The 14,768-nt window shown below is 43.5% G+C and overlaps 1 protein-coding gene across 1 annotated transcript in view; it reads right to left on the bottom strand.

Moving 5' to 3' along the window:
• Positions 1-14,768, bottom strand: part of PSTPIP1 (proline-serine-threonine phosphatase interacting protein 1) — a 52,484-nt gene that overhangs the window by 33,157 nt on the left and 4,559 nt on the right. The window contains exon 2 of the mRNA XM_032194959.1: positions 2,270-2,370. Coding sequence (XP_032050850.1) covers positions 2,270-2,370 — 101 coding nt within the window. The remainder of the gene's footprint in view (positions 1-2,269; positions 2,371-14,768) is intronic.

Genomic DNA, 14,768 nt, shown 5'->3' with positions numbered 1-14,768 from the left:
TGGGACCGGACTAGCCCGGGTCAGCAGCGTTTGGCAGGAGGCTGACACCATCTTCTCACATCTTGGTGTGCTGCCTTTCCCATTTTCTGGCACTCTTGCACACAGCTTCTAGGTTTCCCTGCAGCAGCCAACAGCTGGAACATATTTTGTGCTTTAAATCTAATGTAAATCTAATCTACGACCTCTTTCTCACTCCCCAAACTCTTCAGCCCTCCTCTGGATCAGGCAGGGGTACTTGGGAGCAAAAGATCTGGTTAGAAAGCTGATAAAGGGTGAGGGTAGCCAGAGTAGCTGTTGTCAGGACTTGGGGCACCTGCTGCAGGGCTCCTTGTTGAAATTCTGGCATCAAATCCCTGACATAGGCAGCCTCTAGGAACAGGGATTCATCCCACGCTTTGTCCTCCTCCTACATCATTCCTGTGAATGATTTGAGGACAAAGTTCCAAGAATAAGCTACAAATAACACCTTCTTTCTGTATTTAGTGCCCTGTCTCTTGTCCTCTTCCTCCTCCCCTAGCACACGTGCTCATACAAACATATGGGCATATGCATGCTCACTGGGAAGTTTTGGGGTTGTGTAAAACCTCATGGAAACACTTGTTCTTGCAGCTTTCAGGTGCTCAAAATGACTCTACATGGTTTTTTGATTTTTTTTTCTTCCTTTGTGGAAAGCCCTTTCTGCCTCCACCACAAACAGAAAGAACCTTGTCCCGCAGCTCTCAGAAAACCCTCCGATAGGCTTTGAGCAGAAGCGCGGCTCTGTATAGCCTCAGATGCACGCTGCAGTGCAGTCTGCCCAAAGCCTGCAATACAACTCTCATCTCGGTAAATTATGAGTCACAAAGGAGCTATTTTAAACAGAGCTAAGCCACCATCAGAGTGATGTGACTTCAGGACTCTGTGACACATGGCAATAAAATATGCTTCCACATGTGATCAAGAAAAGCAATTCAGATAGCTTTGGATTTTGATGGGAGACTCTTCATCGTCTGAAATAATGAGCTTTCAGTCTGGCAGCTCGCATCCCTGTGAAAGTCCCAGTGCTTGAAAAGAAGCCTTTAGAAAAGTAACCCAAAACCCAAAAACAAGATGGGGGCAGCGTGAGAGGAAAAAGGAGGCTGTGATCGATGAAGGCAGAGTGATATTCATAAGGAGACAGTTCTGTGATGAACTGCTCCACTATCACCTGCTGGGTATATAATTCATAGTGTGGGGACTTTCTTATAGGTCATGCGTGAGTATGTGCCTCATGCTGCATGTTGCAACTGTTGAAACTCAGCCACTTTAAAACAGAACCAAAATTTCAGATTTTTTTTCTAAGTCAGAAGTACAAAAATGAATAGCAAAGCAGTCAGAGCAGCTGTGTAATAAGTATTTTCACACCCACAAAAGTGTTAGCTGTCCATAGCTGTTGTTGAGGGCACCTTGGAGGCACATAGGGGATGGAGATAAACTACGACATTGTTACTCAAAGTGTGGTGAGATGTGTGAATTATGTGGGCAGTTCTGAAAGCTTAGGAAGGGGCTCTGATAGCATCATATGTAGCTTTGTCTGTATTTGAAGGGTGGCCCGTTCCCGTTAGTTACAGGAAACTGAGGTGCTACATGTGGCTGCAGCACTCTCTTTAAAAATAAAAATAAAAATGCAAGTCATTTGTTCCCCACTGAAAGGGTAAACTTAGTAATGCTTCTTGTTGGGATGTCTCTGCTACCATATGATTATGGACCCGTAACCACCCGAGCCTTAGTGGAGCTCTGGATTTCTGATTTTTTCACCCCTCTCTTCTCTCCTTGTATCTTTCAGGCTTCCGTTGATTGTCTGCCTTTCCAAATCATGTAAAAAAGGCTAGAAAAAAAGGCATGGCAAAAAGCTGTGCTAAGTCATCTGGTTTTAGGATGTTGATAATCGCTCTCATTGCTCACTTCCATCACTCACCTTCTGTCTCCTCCTTCATAAGGTATAACAAGCATCAAATTCTCATTTGTTTTGTTTCTTTGCCTGAAATTACTTTATACTCAGATCTGTGTAAACAGCCCTGAGGAGTACAGGGACCAGAAATGGGTCACCATTGGTTCAGGTGACTGCGTGGTCCCTGACTCAGCTGTTGTGACCACTTTAGGATTCAACACAAACAGGTTTTTCTGTGTAAACTAGGATCATTATTGAATTTGGAAACTGCTTACTATGCCTTTCCAGATGCAAAACAGGAGACAAAATGAAAGCTATTCACTTTTTTTGTTTCTTTTTTTCCCACTCCAATTTTCTTACCTCTGCTTGAGTAAATCCTCCACATCTTTGCACATCTTCCTCCCATCCAACAGTCGCTGCACAAGCACCTCATAGCCAGTGTGAAAGGTGAACTCCTTGCACTGAAGACAGAAAGAGAAGCAGCTGAGATAGTTTGTGCACATTGCTTGCAGGCTTACCAGACACCTACTGTCAGTCATCTGAACAAATCAGCTTCCTGGAAAATCCATATGGACCTTTAGGTTTGCCTTGAAAAATGGCATCTGGGACAGGGCTAAGGATGCAGAAAGTATGGGCAAGGTTTCTCCAAGGTTTTTCCAAGAGGAAAATCTGTAAAATCTCTGTTTAAATTGAATTTGTTTTTTTAATGATGAAAAGTTAAGTGGGTCACACTTTTTGCTGTGCCAAAAGCAGCGCAAGCTGTCTTTTGGGGGAAGTCATGGTTAGTATTGAGTGTGGGATTTTTGTACAGCAGAGATGTAGAGTGGCTCCTCTTCCCATTTGTCTTCTAAAATGAGAGGTCGGAGTCAGCTCAGTGCCACAGGACAGCAATGTGCTGTCTAGGTGCAAGTGGAAAGGTGAAGGAATTTGTGTTCAGATGGATATCATCAATCCACGAGGTAGTGGCTGGGCCACCTGGTTGGTGGTGGGGTGTTTCAGGGGGATGGTGTGTAACACAGGGACACCGTTTGCTGTCAGACAATGCTGAGTTCTCGTGCTGCTATGCCTCCCTTTGGGATTGCTGTACCTGTAACAGCTCTTGTCATTGCTGAAATTGGTCTGGTTGGTGTAAATTCAACATGACACAAGTTTGGGGTTTGTTTGTAAGTAGAACATAAGCATGAAGAGAGCCTGATGATTTGGACATTGAACCTGCTGGAAACTGAACATGTGTATTTCTGAGACTGTCCAAGGATGGCAGCTTCCCTTGATTTCTCATTCACTGCCTAATCCCCTGTGCAACACATGGGATTTGCATGTGCCTTTGGGTATTTTTGTAGCACAGCACTGCAGCTTGTCTTGCTCCATGATCCCACAAGGAGCTAGCCAAGGTGATATGAGATTTCCAGGCAGATACCCCTGGAGGACCAGGTCATGGAGCTGGGTGGAGTCTGCTGCCCCAAAGCCAGGACTCCCATCTCCTGCTTGTCACGGAGCTCTGTGCTGCTCAGGGCCGTGTTCCTCTGCTGTGGTCTAGGACTGCAGTTCCCTCCCCAGCTTGTGAGCCCCTGTGCCAGGCTTATCCCTGTGCATGCCATCCATCTATCAGAGCATACCTCCATGCACCTCAGAAAAAAATGCATGAGTAATCTGAGTAGTGAGAATAAAAATAATTAGTGCCTAGGCTATTAGCTTTGCACTTCTTTAATAATTTTACTAACTTCCAGATTTGCACTGCCTCAAAGGTAAATCAGAGTCACGGAGAAGCTGGTGCTGCTGAGCTGAGGAAATGCTGGGAGCGCAGAAGGGGAAGGCAATAAAGCTGTGACATGCTCAGAATGTGGCACAGAGAGGATTTGTTTTCCTTCTAGTCCTCCCACTGCCTTGCAGTGGGACTGGAACAAGCCATTTTTACACTGAGAGCCTCGGTTAATCAGTACATGGTGATAATGTTATTGAAGACATAGTGGTGAGCGTTGTGTGAGCATTATGTTACAGTGTTATGGTAAAACTGCACTCTGTAGCCATAAAGAGAATGGATGTGGTCCTTCCCTCGAGCAATTTATATATAGGTGTTTATATACGAACTGAATATGGTTTACACATTTATCCACTGTCTTCAAAGCAGCTATAATTTAATAAGTGTATTTGCTTATTGCTTTCCACCACAACTGTGAAGAAGACAGATTTTAGAGTTTGGGTCTCCAGAAGGATCACCCAGCAAGCAGCGGTTGGACATCTGAGCTTTTGGTTTGCTTCCTCAGTGCTTTGAGTGGAGAGAAATAGGGTGAGCTCTGGCAACGCATGGTGGTGGCCACGTGCTGGTGGGTGGTGGCAGGCACAGTTGTGTCTGTGCCACTCACCCCTGCCCCAGGGCTTCTGTGCAGCTTTGTAGAGCTGAGAGTGGTTTTTGCATCATTAAGGTTTAGGAAAAGTTCTGCAGACAATCTTTGGAAATCCTACAGGTCATAGCAATATTCCCAGTGCTACAGTTTCTTGATGGCAGTAATTTCTTCTTCCCTAATAGACCCTCTTGTCATGTGCAGCGGGGAGAAAGGAAAAGCAGTGGGATAATGGTTCACATGAGACATAGTCAAATGCCTCTACCATCAAAGTGTCTGCTCTATAGAGCCAGGCAAAATAATAACGTAGATAAAAGGCGATGGAGAGAGTGCAAATGGATTCCCTCTTAGCACTGTCGCAACCACAGGAAGCTGATAGGATTACATATGCTCATCTGATGCGTGTAATCAGCCCTAAGGCAACAGGATTTTAAAAACAAAACATCAGTTCTCCTAATGTTTCTAAGGGCAAGTTAGAATGCGGATCCTGAGGAGGGATCCTATTGTGAAATAAATTAGAAGTGAGTTTTTGCCATTCATGGAGGAAATGAGGAAGATTCTTAATAATACCCAGGCAGTAGACTGTTACTTCCCTACTCCGTTATTTCTTTCTCTTTTTTGAGGAATCCCAAGGGCAGAGGGCATTGCTCCTCTAAAACCTCTCATTAATCGCTCGCTCTGCCTGTCAGAAACATTCCAGTGAGACCCTCCACAGCAAACTCACAGCCCGAAAATGTTGATTGCATATTTTCAGATGCAATTAGCCAAATCCCGTGGCTGTGTACACAGCTTCCCTGTCCCAGAAATGCTGCTCAGAGGTAATTGGAAATATCACATGGGTTTGTATCACCCCAGGAGCTGGGCATACTGCTACAAGCACCAATGGAGAGTGATAAGCGCACTTTAATGTTACTTTGCTGCTCCTGTTCAACATATCTCTCTGTACAGTAAATGCTAAAATTCTCAGTGTCTTACCCCCACCTCTTTTATACTGACGCAAATGCTGTGATGAAAGGAAAGCACAGGCTGTACCTCTGGGAACCATTCATAAAGCACAAAATAGCTGGTGCCTTACTCACTGCTCTGCTTCCTGTCCATTGCTTCCTAGCAGGAGAGCAGGAGTAAGGTTTGAATGTGTTCAAAATGGAGCTGCTGCAGCCACAGAAGAATGAGCTGGCATCTCCTCCGAGGGATGCATCTGGCCTTGTCAGGGACATTCATTTAACATTTGTCCCTGTGGCTGCCCCTTACAGGGGCATTTGGCTCTGGCTAAGCGCAGGTCTCAAAAGGACTTCTGGTGTCCAGCTGAATCTCATTTAATCTTTCTTCATTTGGGGGAAACCATCTCAAAATTTGCCTTATTGTCCTCCCTATGTGTTCCTGAAGAACATGGACGCTGTATTTCAGAAACACAGCAGCTGACATTGCCCTAGAGCAGGGCTGCCTCGACCCCCAGGCAGCTGGCTCAGGGAGCCGATGGGGCTTCCACCTAACAGCACGTGCCCCTGGCATGTCACGGGCTCAGCAAGGAGGGAAAGAAAGCACAGACAGATGGCAGACCACTTTTGGACAAGGTTAGGCTGCTACATGCTCTCACCCTACAATGTTGGTTTGTAATTTCCAACCACAACACAGGCATTTAGACCTACATGTAAGTCCTCTCACACAAACATTTCCCTTTCATTTCACTGGTTCTTTTTCTTCCTTAATATGTTGTACAACTACAGCATCTCCCAGTCTTTAATTGAATCCAGACAAATCCCTTTTGCTGCTTCCTATGGCACTGGTTTCTCATTCCATTGGTTCCTCTGTGTTTCTGTAGTACCTGCCCAAGGCTGAATAAATCCCTGTTGAGCAAGGATCCTACTCTGCCACTCCTGTGATGCTAGCTGGTGCTTCGTACCATGGCATGGATGTCTTCTTTCTAAGAAACACTTCTGATGCATCAGAGGGTCATATCTGCCTTCTTGCACTATCAAATAATACCAGTGGCACCTAATGGATCTACCTATGATCTATTGATATACCTGAAATTTCCTCCTCTCCTGCCATTTCCTCCTCTTCCTGCCACTGCAATTAGTGAGGACCCAGAGTACATTGGGCCTTCTTCTTACCGGTCTCTTACTCTGATTTTGCACATTTTGCATTAAAACAAGAATTGTACCTGCTTTCTGTTACCCTGGGCTTGCAGGTTATCAGACACCTCCAGTACAATAAACTCTATGCACTAGTTTCAACAACAGCTGTTCCCAGCCCATCCTTATTGTTTTATGCCAGTATCTTCAGAGAATATATTGAATAAACTCACTCCTTAGTTCTCAAGAACCCTTTCTCCAGAACAGGCCCTTCACCTTCTTTGTGCTTCTTGTTCTCCTGCTGTGTCTGTGCAAAGTCCTGTTTTGTTTTTCTTCTCTGGTTTCTTTAGGATTTCCTGTGTAACAGTACAACTGACCTCACATTTTCTTTGTCAAGACAGCGAGATTATATCATGTTAAACAACTATTTCGTCTTGATAAGATGTCTTGCCTTTGTTCTACTTCCCATTTACCATTCTGCATTATAATCAGCATTTGCATCAACTGATTCTTGTAGAGGCTGTTAAAGTTGCCCCACTCAGTTGGTGCTTGGGCACCTCTCAGCTGGGACTTTGTGGTGATCATAAGAACTAATGAAAAGTCAAAGGACTATTTTGTTGTTGTTGTTCAGAAACTAGAAAAAAAAGTTCTAATTAGATAACAAGTATATTCATTAAATGTGTAAAACATCATTTGCTTGTAATAAATCTAAAGAGACAGATGCTTTCAAGAGAGTGATTCAAATCACCAGCAGTAATTTGTTTCATTGCCAAGAAAGTGATCCCACTTAGTCAAAGCATGTGTGACTACGAAAGGGAATTTGTGCATTGTTACTTTAATAAAAAGGATTAGTTAATCCGGGTTGTCCAACAGACCTGTAATCCCTAGTAAGAAGGTGTTTGACAAAGGGATATCGGTGTAGCAGGCAGATTTGTATTGTTCGAGATTTTTCCATTAATAATTCCCATGCACTTTGTCTCTGCCCTGGAGCCCAGGGTTTTTCTTCTCATCAGGAGAAGCACAGCTAATGGAGAGGGGGCATTTCATCTCCTGCTCCTGTTTCTGAGAGTTGCTTCCTGCCAGTGGAATGAGCAATGCCCTTCCCTCCAGAGATGAGGCTGCAAGGCTTTCTGAAGAGCATGAATCTGTTTTGATATCACAAGGGTGCTACTGCAATAATATCAAGTAGGAAGGACGAAAATGCTGTACTGGTAACTAAAATGTGGGTTTGGTGAATAGCTGTTAGAAAGGATTGAGCTGAAGCAAAACCATCCAGGCTTGAGTGTAAAGCACTACCTCCATTCTACAACATTTTTGCCCACCTGCTATTATTCAGAAAGTGATGTGAATTTCTCAAGCCATTACAGTTTTGCTCTAGGAGCTGTGGGCTCCTCTCCTGGGGCTGTTTTTGTTGGAGCATTTTGTTAGTGACCTGGCTTACCCACCCAGAACTTCATTAAGAGGTAATTCACGTGCCACAATGGATATCTCTGCCTGCTCTTGCAGGATAAACTGGCTTGTCTGCAGCTCAGCATCTCCCCAGGGAAGTGCTTTGCAGCTGGAGCTCTATGTCCTGTGTGGTGAATGGATGCTGCAGCTCCACCTGAATGTGCTGCATTGCTCAGGGTAGCTGCAGTGCCAGCTGACAAGAAAGGCCTCTCCTCCAGCTCCTCCAGCAACATCCACTTGCTTGGTCTTGCAAGGAACTGTGTCCTAGCTGGTACACAGGGAAAGTAACCCCCAGGACACAACACAGCAAATGGCTATCCTGTCCTGGCTGGGAAGAGGGGCTGGAAAGGAAATAATGACTTAGCAAACTCCTGGTGCATTGCTTGGTATGTGGCACGATGCTTCTGAGCTACTATAGTGTTAAAGGTTGCACCAAAACCTGCATGTTACCTGGTTTGCTCATCTAAGGTGGGCCTAGTGCAAGCAGTGACAGTACGAATGTGGCACCTTCAGCATGGCCATCAGACATTCTTTTTGCCTGTCTTTCATTTAGGAATTGAAATGTATTATCTGCAAATATTAAAAATAATAATAATAATAATAATAAATATATATTTAGCTATTCTAGTGCATCCCTTGTCTTTGTTCTTAATGGTATTTACCCAAGACTCTTATCAAGTATTATAAAGTTTGAACTGAAAATGACAGATGTTGCTAAATCTTCTAAATAAGGCGTTTATACAGATTTTCAAAATGGAGAGGGGAAAAAAAAAAAAAAAAAGGAAACTGAATTTGTTATGAGTATCTTTTTTTTTTTTCCCGACCTTTTTTGCATCATAACTTATGCTGCCTACTTAAGGTAAGCTCATGACAATTTTTGTAAAACAAGAACTTAAAATTCATTTTTGTTGGTTCAGAAATGAAATAACTCCTGGCTGTGAGGAGGAAGTTCAGAGAGAACAGGTGAGTTTTGAACAAGCATCATTCTGCCAGTGTCTTCTCCAACCATCAGAAATAAATCCTTGTTGTCCACAGCTGTACAGTACACGATACCTCAGTCCTGGGTTGAACGTAAGTTGCTCTTACTGCTCTTACATTATAGCACCGTACACTGGAACTGCTTTAAAACAGTGATCTTGATCTCTGGATCTCCTGGTCTCCTTTTTGAGTGCTCTACAGGCTGAATATTTGCTGTAGGAGAGCAGCAGGCAGATTTGGTAGTCAACAGCCAAAAACAAACTTTATGGTCTCAAAGTACATTTGGCTCTTTGCATGTTTCCTATCATGTCAGGTTAATTCACTGCAAGTGAATCACTTGTTTTGTGGTTTTTTGTTACTATTGTTTGGTTTGGTTTCCTTTTTTCTTCTGGGATCCTTGACAATTTCCTAGTGTTTCTACAGATAGATTCACATGATAACATGCTACATGTCTGTAGTTTAGAATGTTTCCTCCTGTGTCACATAGGCTACCCTAACCATGAAATACAATGGGATAGCCATGAGCACCACTATTCTGATCACAATCTGATGTTCAAGTCCCAGCTCTACCCAGCTGCATGGGGTGATACCGAGGAAGGATGCCTGGCTCCGGATTGCCCTGGTGCAATAAGAAGCTGTTAAGTATCGCTTCCAGTTACATGAGATTTTGTCTTAGATCTGCTCCGCACTGGTGAAACAGGAAAGAGCATTTTATCATACCAAAACCCCAGGTTTGCAGCGTGACCCTCTGCTGCCTTGTCCTGGAAAGGTGTTAGCCACTGAAAAACTAGCCATGCTGGTTTAAAAAAAAAAAAAAAAAAAAAAAAAAAAAGCTGTGCTGGTGAGCACATAAATGGGGACAGTGGTCAGCCTCCAGAAGAGTGATGTTACAGGAGAAGCCTGTAAGCAAAGCAGGTTCCTCTGACCAATGCTAGGTGTGATACGAGTCCTTTTTTTATAAACTTTCGTGTCATAACAAACCTGTTAGTGTGTTTAAAGTGTATATCTGTACTGTCTAATGCAATACTGTGTAAGAGCTTATTTTTCCTCTTGGCTGCAAGTGGTTGGAATGGGCTGAAAAGAAATGGCTGTTCGTGCCTTTGGAGACTGGTGTGATGTGACTACAGAATTTATACAAACATTAGGAAAAAAAAAAAAAAAAAAAAAGGTTGTTTTTTAAGTATATAATACAAGGAGGAAAAAAACAATAGAGAGTAGGTGGCCGGAGCTAGATATATAACTTTTCTTTCCCTGCTTGTAAACTCACTTTTTGCACTGCAGGAACATAAACATTCACTACGGGTGTAGAGGGCTACCTTGGGTCTTCTCTGTAACATTTTCAGGATCTGACTCGGGAGTTTTTAACATAAAGCTTAGTTTGCAGTTATACTATTGTCTTTGTTACTTGAATCTGCAATGCAGATTACTTTTCCTGGGGAGCAAATTTTATTTAGATGAAATAGATGCATATCTTGAATGGGCACTTCGAAAAGCAGAGGGGGAGAAAAACTATTGCACTTGTAGCATTTTAATTACTGAGTTGCTAGAGTGCCAGCTCCCATTATCCGTTCAGTGAGGTAGGCTGGAGAGCTTAAAATGAAAGCAGAGATCCTCATCACACTGCGATTCTGCAGGAGCTACGGCGTTCAGAAATAAGCTGAAATTGGGCCTGTTCAGCCTGCAGAAAAGGAGGCTGAGGGGGGGACCTCATCATGGTCTACAGCTTCCTTGCAAGGGGGAGTGGAGAGGCAGGTGACCTATTCTCTGTAAACACCAGCGACAGGACCTGCGGGAAAGGTGTTAAGCTGAGGCAGGGGAAGTTTAGGCTGGACATCAGGAAGAGGTTCTTCACCGAGAGGGTGGTCGCACACTGGAACAGGCTCCCCAGGGATGTAGTCACTGCACCAAGCCTGTATGAATTTAAAAAGCGATTGGACTGTGCACTTAGGCACATGGTGTACACTTTTGAGCAGACCTGTGTGGTGCCAGGAGTTGGACTCCATGATCCTTATGGGTCCCTTCCAACTCGGGGTATTCTATGCTTCTATGATATTGCACAAACCGCATGGCAGCATTGCACAACTGGTGGCATTGAGCAAACTCATCATTTCCCAGTGGTGTTTTGCTCTGTGACACCACGGGTGGGTTTCAGGGAGCAGGAAATGGCTGTTTCAGGGTTCTGCTGACAAGAGGGATTCGCTCCTCCACTTTCTGAGCCCCTGCCCTGCTGTCCCGCCTCCCGGACTGCCCATGGCTTGGGAGTAAGGCAGTCTAGTAGTCATGGCTTGTAGTTTGGCTTTTCTCATGTTATAGTCACCCCATTATTTGCATACCCACAAAGTGACTGCTGCACAAAACCCTCTTAACTTTTGCAGGTGGTTTGTTGGCTGGCAAATTAATGGCACACAGGGAACAGGCTTGTTCCTACAGGCTTGTTCCAATTCTAGTCTACTAGAAGGGCTCTGCTTGTGGTTATTGCCATCCGTTTCAACTTTCCTCCTTAATTCCATAATTAAATAATAACTCTGAGAGTACACAAAGTTTCTTAAGGAAGAAAAACTGTAGCTGAATTTTGTAAAGATTGCAACATTTATGGTTTGTTTTTGTTCTGGTTTTCCTTGGGTAGTGAGCAATGGGACACATCCTTCCTTAGCTTTAAATCAGAGCTTGATGTGGCTATTTGACACAAGCTTGAGGTGGTGGCATTCCTTTTACTTTTTTTTTTTTTTTTTTTTTTCATGTGATGACTTTAGACATAGGCTAAATCCACAAAGTAAGGTGGCTTCTTCCTAGGAGTCAACACAAAGATCTGCTGTGAGCATTTGCACCTTCTTTTCCTAACTGGGGGCTGAAGCACAGCACCGTTTAGGCCGTGGTGCCTTCTGGAGCCAGATAAATAAGCACATTGAAGTTGAGATCAGATGTTATTTCAGTCTCTTAATGTATAATAGTAGGTACACAAGAGAAACTGGAAGTAAAATAAGGAGAAATGGAATATTAAAGCAGAATATACTTCTGTTTTATGCAGAATAATGTTCAGAGATTATTTTTGTTTCTATTCCTCTTTAGTTCTTCTGCTTCCAGGTCTCTTTTGCAAAGAGAGCTCCTCTCCTCCTGCAAGCACTGGGGGGAAGGAGAGGGCGACGTGAAACAATCCTGACTTGCTCAGGCACAGCGACAGTTGTTCAGGAGGTCATCCACAGCCCCTGGAGCCAGACCTGCCTAGTTGGTACATCACTTAATTAAAAAGAGCTATGTGGTTTTCTCCTCCCTCTCTTAGAAAACTTATATTTGTTTCCTGCTAGTCCTGAAATGGCACTGACCATGATGTGCTGCTGCACCCACACTTCCAGTGGCCCTTATTAAAAAAAAAAAAAAAAAAAAAAAAAAGGCATTTTGTTGGTCATTTTTCCTGGCATAAAGGGGGGTTAAGCTTCAGGAAATCTTCCCAGAGTTCTGCTGTAAGAGTTCATTCCTTAGTGAGGACTATTCCAATAGCTGTATATTGTCATTTCCATTTTACAAGAAATTTTTGCTGCTTAAATAATCATTTTCAACATATCCTGTTACTCAATGTGATGCAATGTGTTCTTACGATCCATTAGTATGATATATCACCAAGTCCTAGGGAACTGTGCAATCTGAGAGATGAAAATCAACTTTAGGCTTTTAGAAATTCATAAAAGAAGGTTTTATTTAAGTAAAATTTAAGTAAATTCTAGATGTTTGTTCAGGCAGGACAACTCTACCAGTGCTGCATTTCCTTCTGGGAAGCATTTCTCTGAGTTGGCTCACAGTTGCATTAATTTCTCTAATTTTTATGCAAAATATAATAAAAAGGGGATTGATAATGTTTTTGTAGGAATTGATGGATCAATGGGGTATTTAGTTGGATGCATCTCCTTTCTCCTCAGCAGGCTCCTAGGGCATAGAAAATGGGCAAGATTTATACAAGCAGGTGCACGCTGAGGGATCACACCGGCATGGCTACAGCAGCTTTTGAGGCCTTTGAGCAGCTGAAGCTGTCACCTCAGCCCCGCTGTCAGGCATGGGGTGTCGGTTCACTCGAAAATGCCTTGTCCTTTAACCAGCAAGAACGGAAATCTTGTTGTGCTTGCAAAAGGCCTCACTGTTATCTGCCCAGGAGCGTTTTGTTTTCTCATGGGCTTCTGCTGTACAAAACAAATGGCTAGTATTTCTACAGCAGGGTAGGAAATAGTTTTCCTGCCCTGAAAATTTAAATGTAAAAGTCCAAGTTTCACGTCTTGATGAAGATGAAAACAAACAAAAAACAGTGAAATGAGACATTCACATTTAGGTAAAGAAGAAACTTGTTCTGGATCAAGCAGCTCTGACTGAGCCACCCCGCTGCCTACACCAGCACACTGTCCACATAGGATGAGTTGTTTTTTTTTCCCCCCCTTTTTGTTACATTGGGCATGATAGAGCATTCAAAACATGATCTCATTTTGCCAGGACTCCCTGGGATGCTCAGTAACATGAAAAAGCATCTGAGAGCAGGAGAAAGGTGAATTTATCTCTCAAACTGCTACAGCAGCCTCTGTCACTGCTGTGGAGGAGTGGGGAGTAAGGGGGGGGAATGAGACTTCAGGATACTTTGCTTCCCATTTTGTCTCTTCCCCCAATTGCTTTCATCTACCTTTTTTTTTTCCCCTTTGATTCCACCTTTTTTTTCTTTCTTTCTTTTTAGGAATTGATTAGGACAAAATTGAGAGGAGCGCCAAAATAACATCATACTGTGTGAATCTGCTACTTTAAAGAAAAGGTTTGGATTTATTATTTACTTGCTGTTGTCACTGAATGGAAGGATAGAAGCTCTAAACCAGCCAGAACAGATCCCCTTGCTGGTCAGTTCTCACCTAGTTCACATTTTTAATTTCAGTCCTGTTGAGTGGTGCTTTCGCACCACTTCGAAGAAGCAGTAAACTCTATTCATAGTAAAGGAGCAATTCTTCAGTGAACTGATAAGCTTTTAGGATCTGGATGCATATTTTCAATGTGGTTTTTTGTTTTGTTTTGTTTTTTGTTTTTTCCCATATTCTTGTCCTTGACACACTGAGGGATCCCAGTACAGAGCTGTGCTCCCCGGCTCTCACCTCATCTCAGCCTCAGCCCCCAGCTTCTTACTGAACAACACAGGGAACTTCATAGGTTACTGAGCTGTGGCTGCTGAGAAATGTTTTGTTACAAAAACTAGACGCCATCTGCCAGCCAGAATCTACCCTGCTGCAGTACGGCATGAAAGCACAATAAGAAAAAGGTCTTTTTGTGCTCAATGGAGCTGAAGGATAACAAAAAAATCTCTCTCTTGTGAGCGGCCTAATTCGCCTTCCCAGCAAGTATGGAATAAGCAGAACTGGATTGAAATTCAGAGTCTTCCACTCTGTCTGCTAAGCAGCACAGGGTCAGCATCCCTGGTCAGAGACTAAATTCTGGAGAAGAGAAGTGGTGTGACTGCTTGATGCACTGCGGGCAGTGCGAGTCTCAAGGGAGGAAGGGGATTGGTAATGAATCACCTGGTTCTGGGGGGGAGAGGTGTTGAAATGCAATTCACCTCTGCGGGTTACTTTAGCAAACCAGAGGGCACCCACTTTGGTCTTTGCTTGAGGTGCTGCTGCAGATCCACAGGATCTGTTTCACACCACGTGTGACAAACACGCTATCGGCTCGGTGTGCTGCTCATTAGCTGCCTGTGTGTGCGAGTGAAAAGGGAATCTCTGAGTCACCTCTTCCGTATCAAAAATGCATACCCCTGGCACAGTTAGAGCTGGCCTAAATAGAAATTCTCCAGTTGTCTGAGTCCAAGTAAAATTAAACAACTGCTGCAGAGCAGGAGGGATTAAAACAAAGTAGACTCACCTTCGTAAAAATATTAACAAAATTGTCACTGGGGCAGCATCAATCACCCATTTCAAGCCATTAAATCCTCTAGATAAAGCATTCAGCTGCAGCATGGTCATGAGAAAAAAATAATAAAACCTAACAATCTAATTG

This window comes from Aythya fuligula, chromosome 11 (assembly GCF_009819795.1).
Source record: "Aythya fuligula isolate bAytFul2 chromosome 11, bAytFul2.pri, whole genome shotgun sequence".
Lineage (NCBI taxonomy): Eukaryota > Metazoa > Chordata > Aves > Anseriformes > Anatidae > Aythya > Aythya fuligula.
This window is presented reverse-complemented; position numbering and strand designations above follow the sequence as displayed.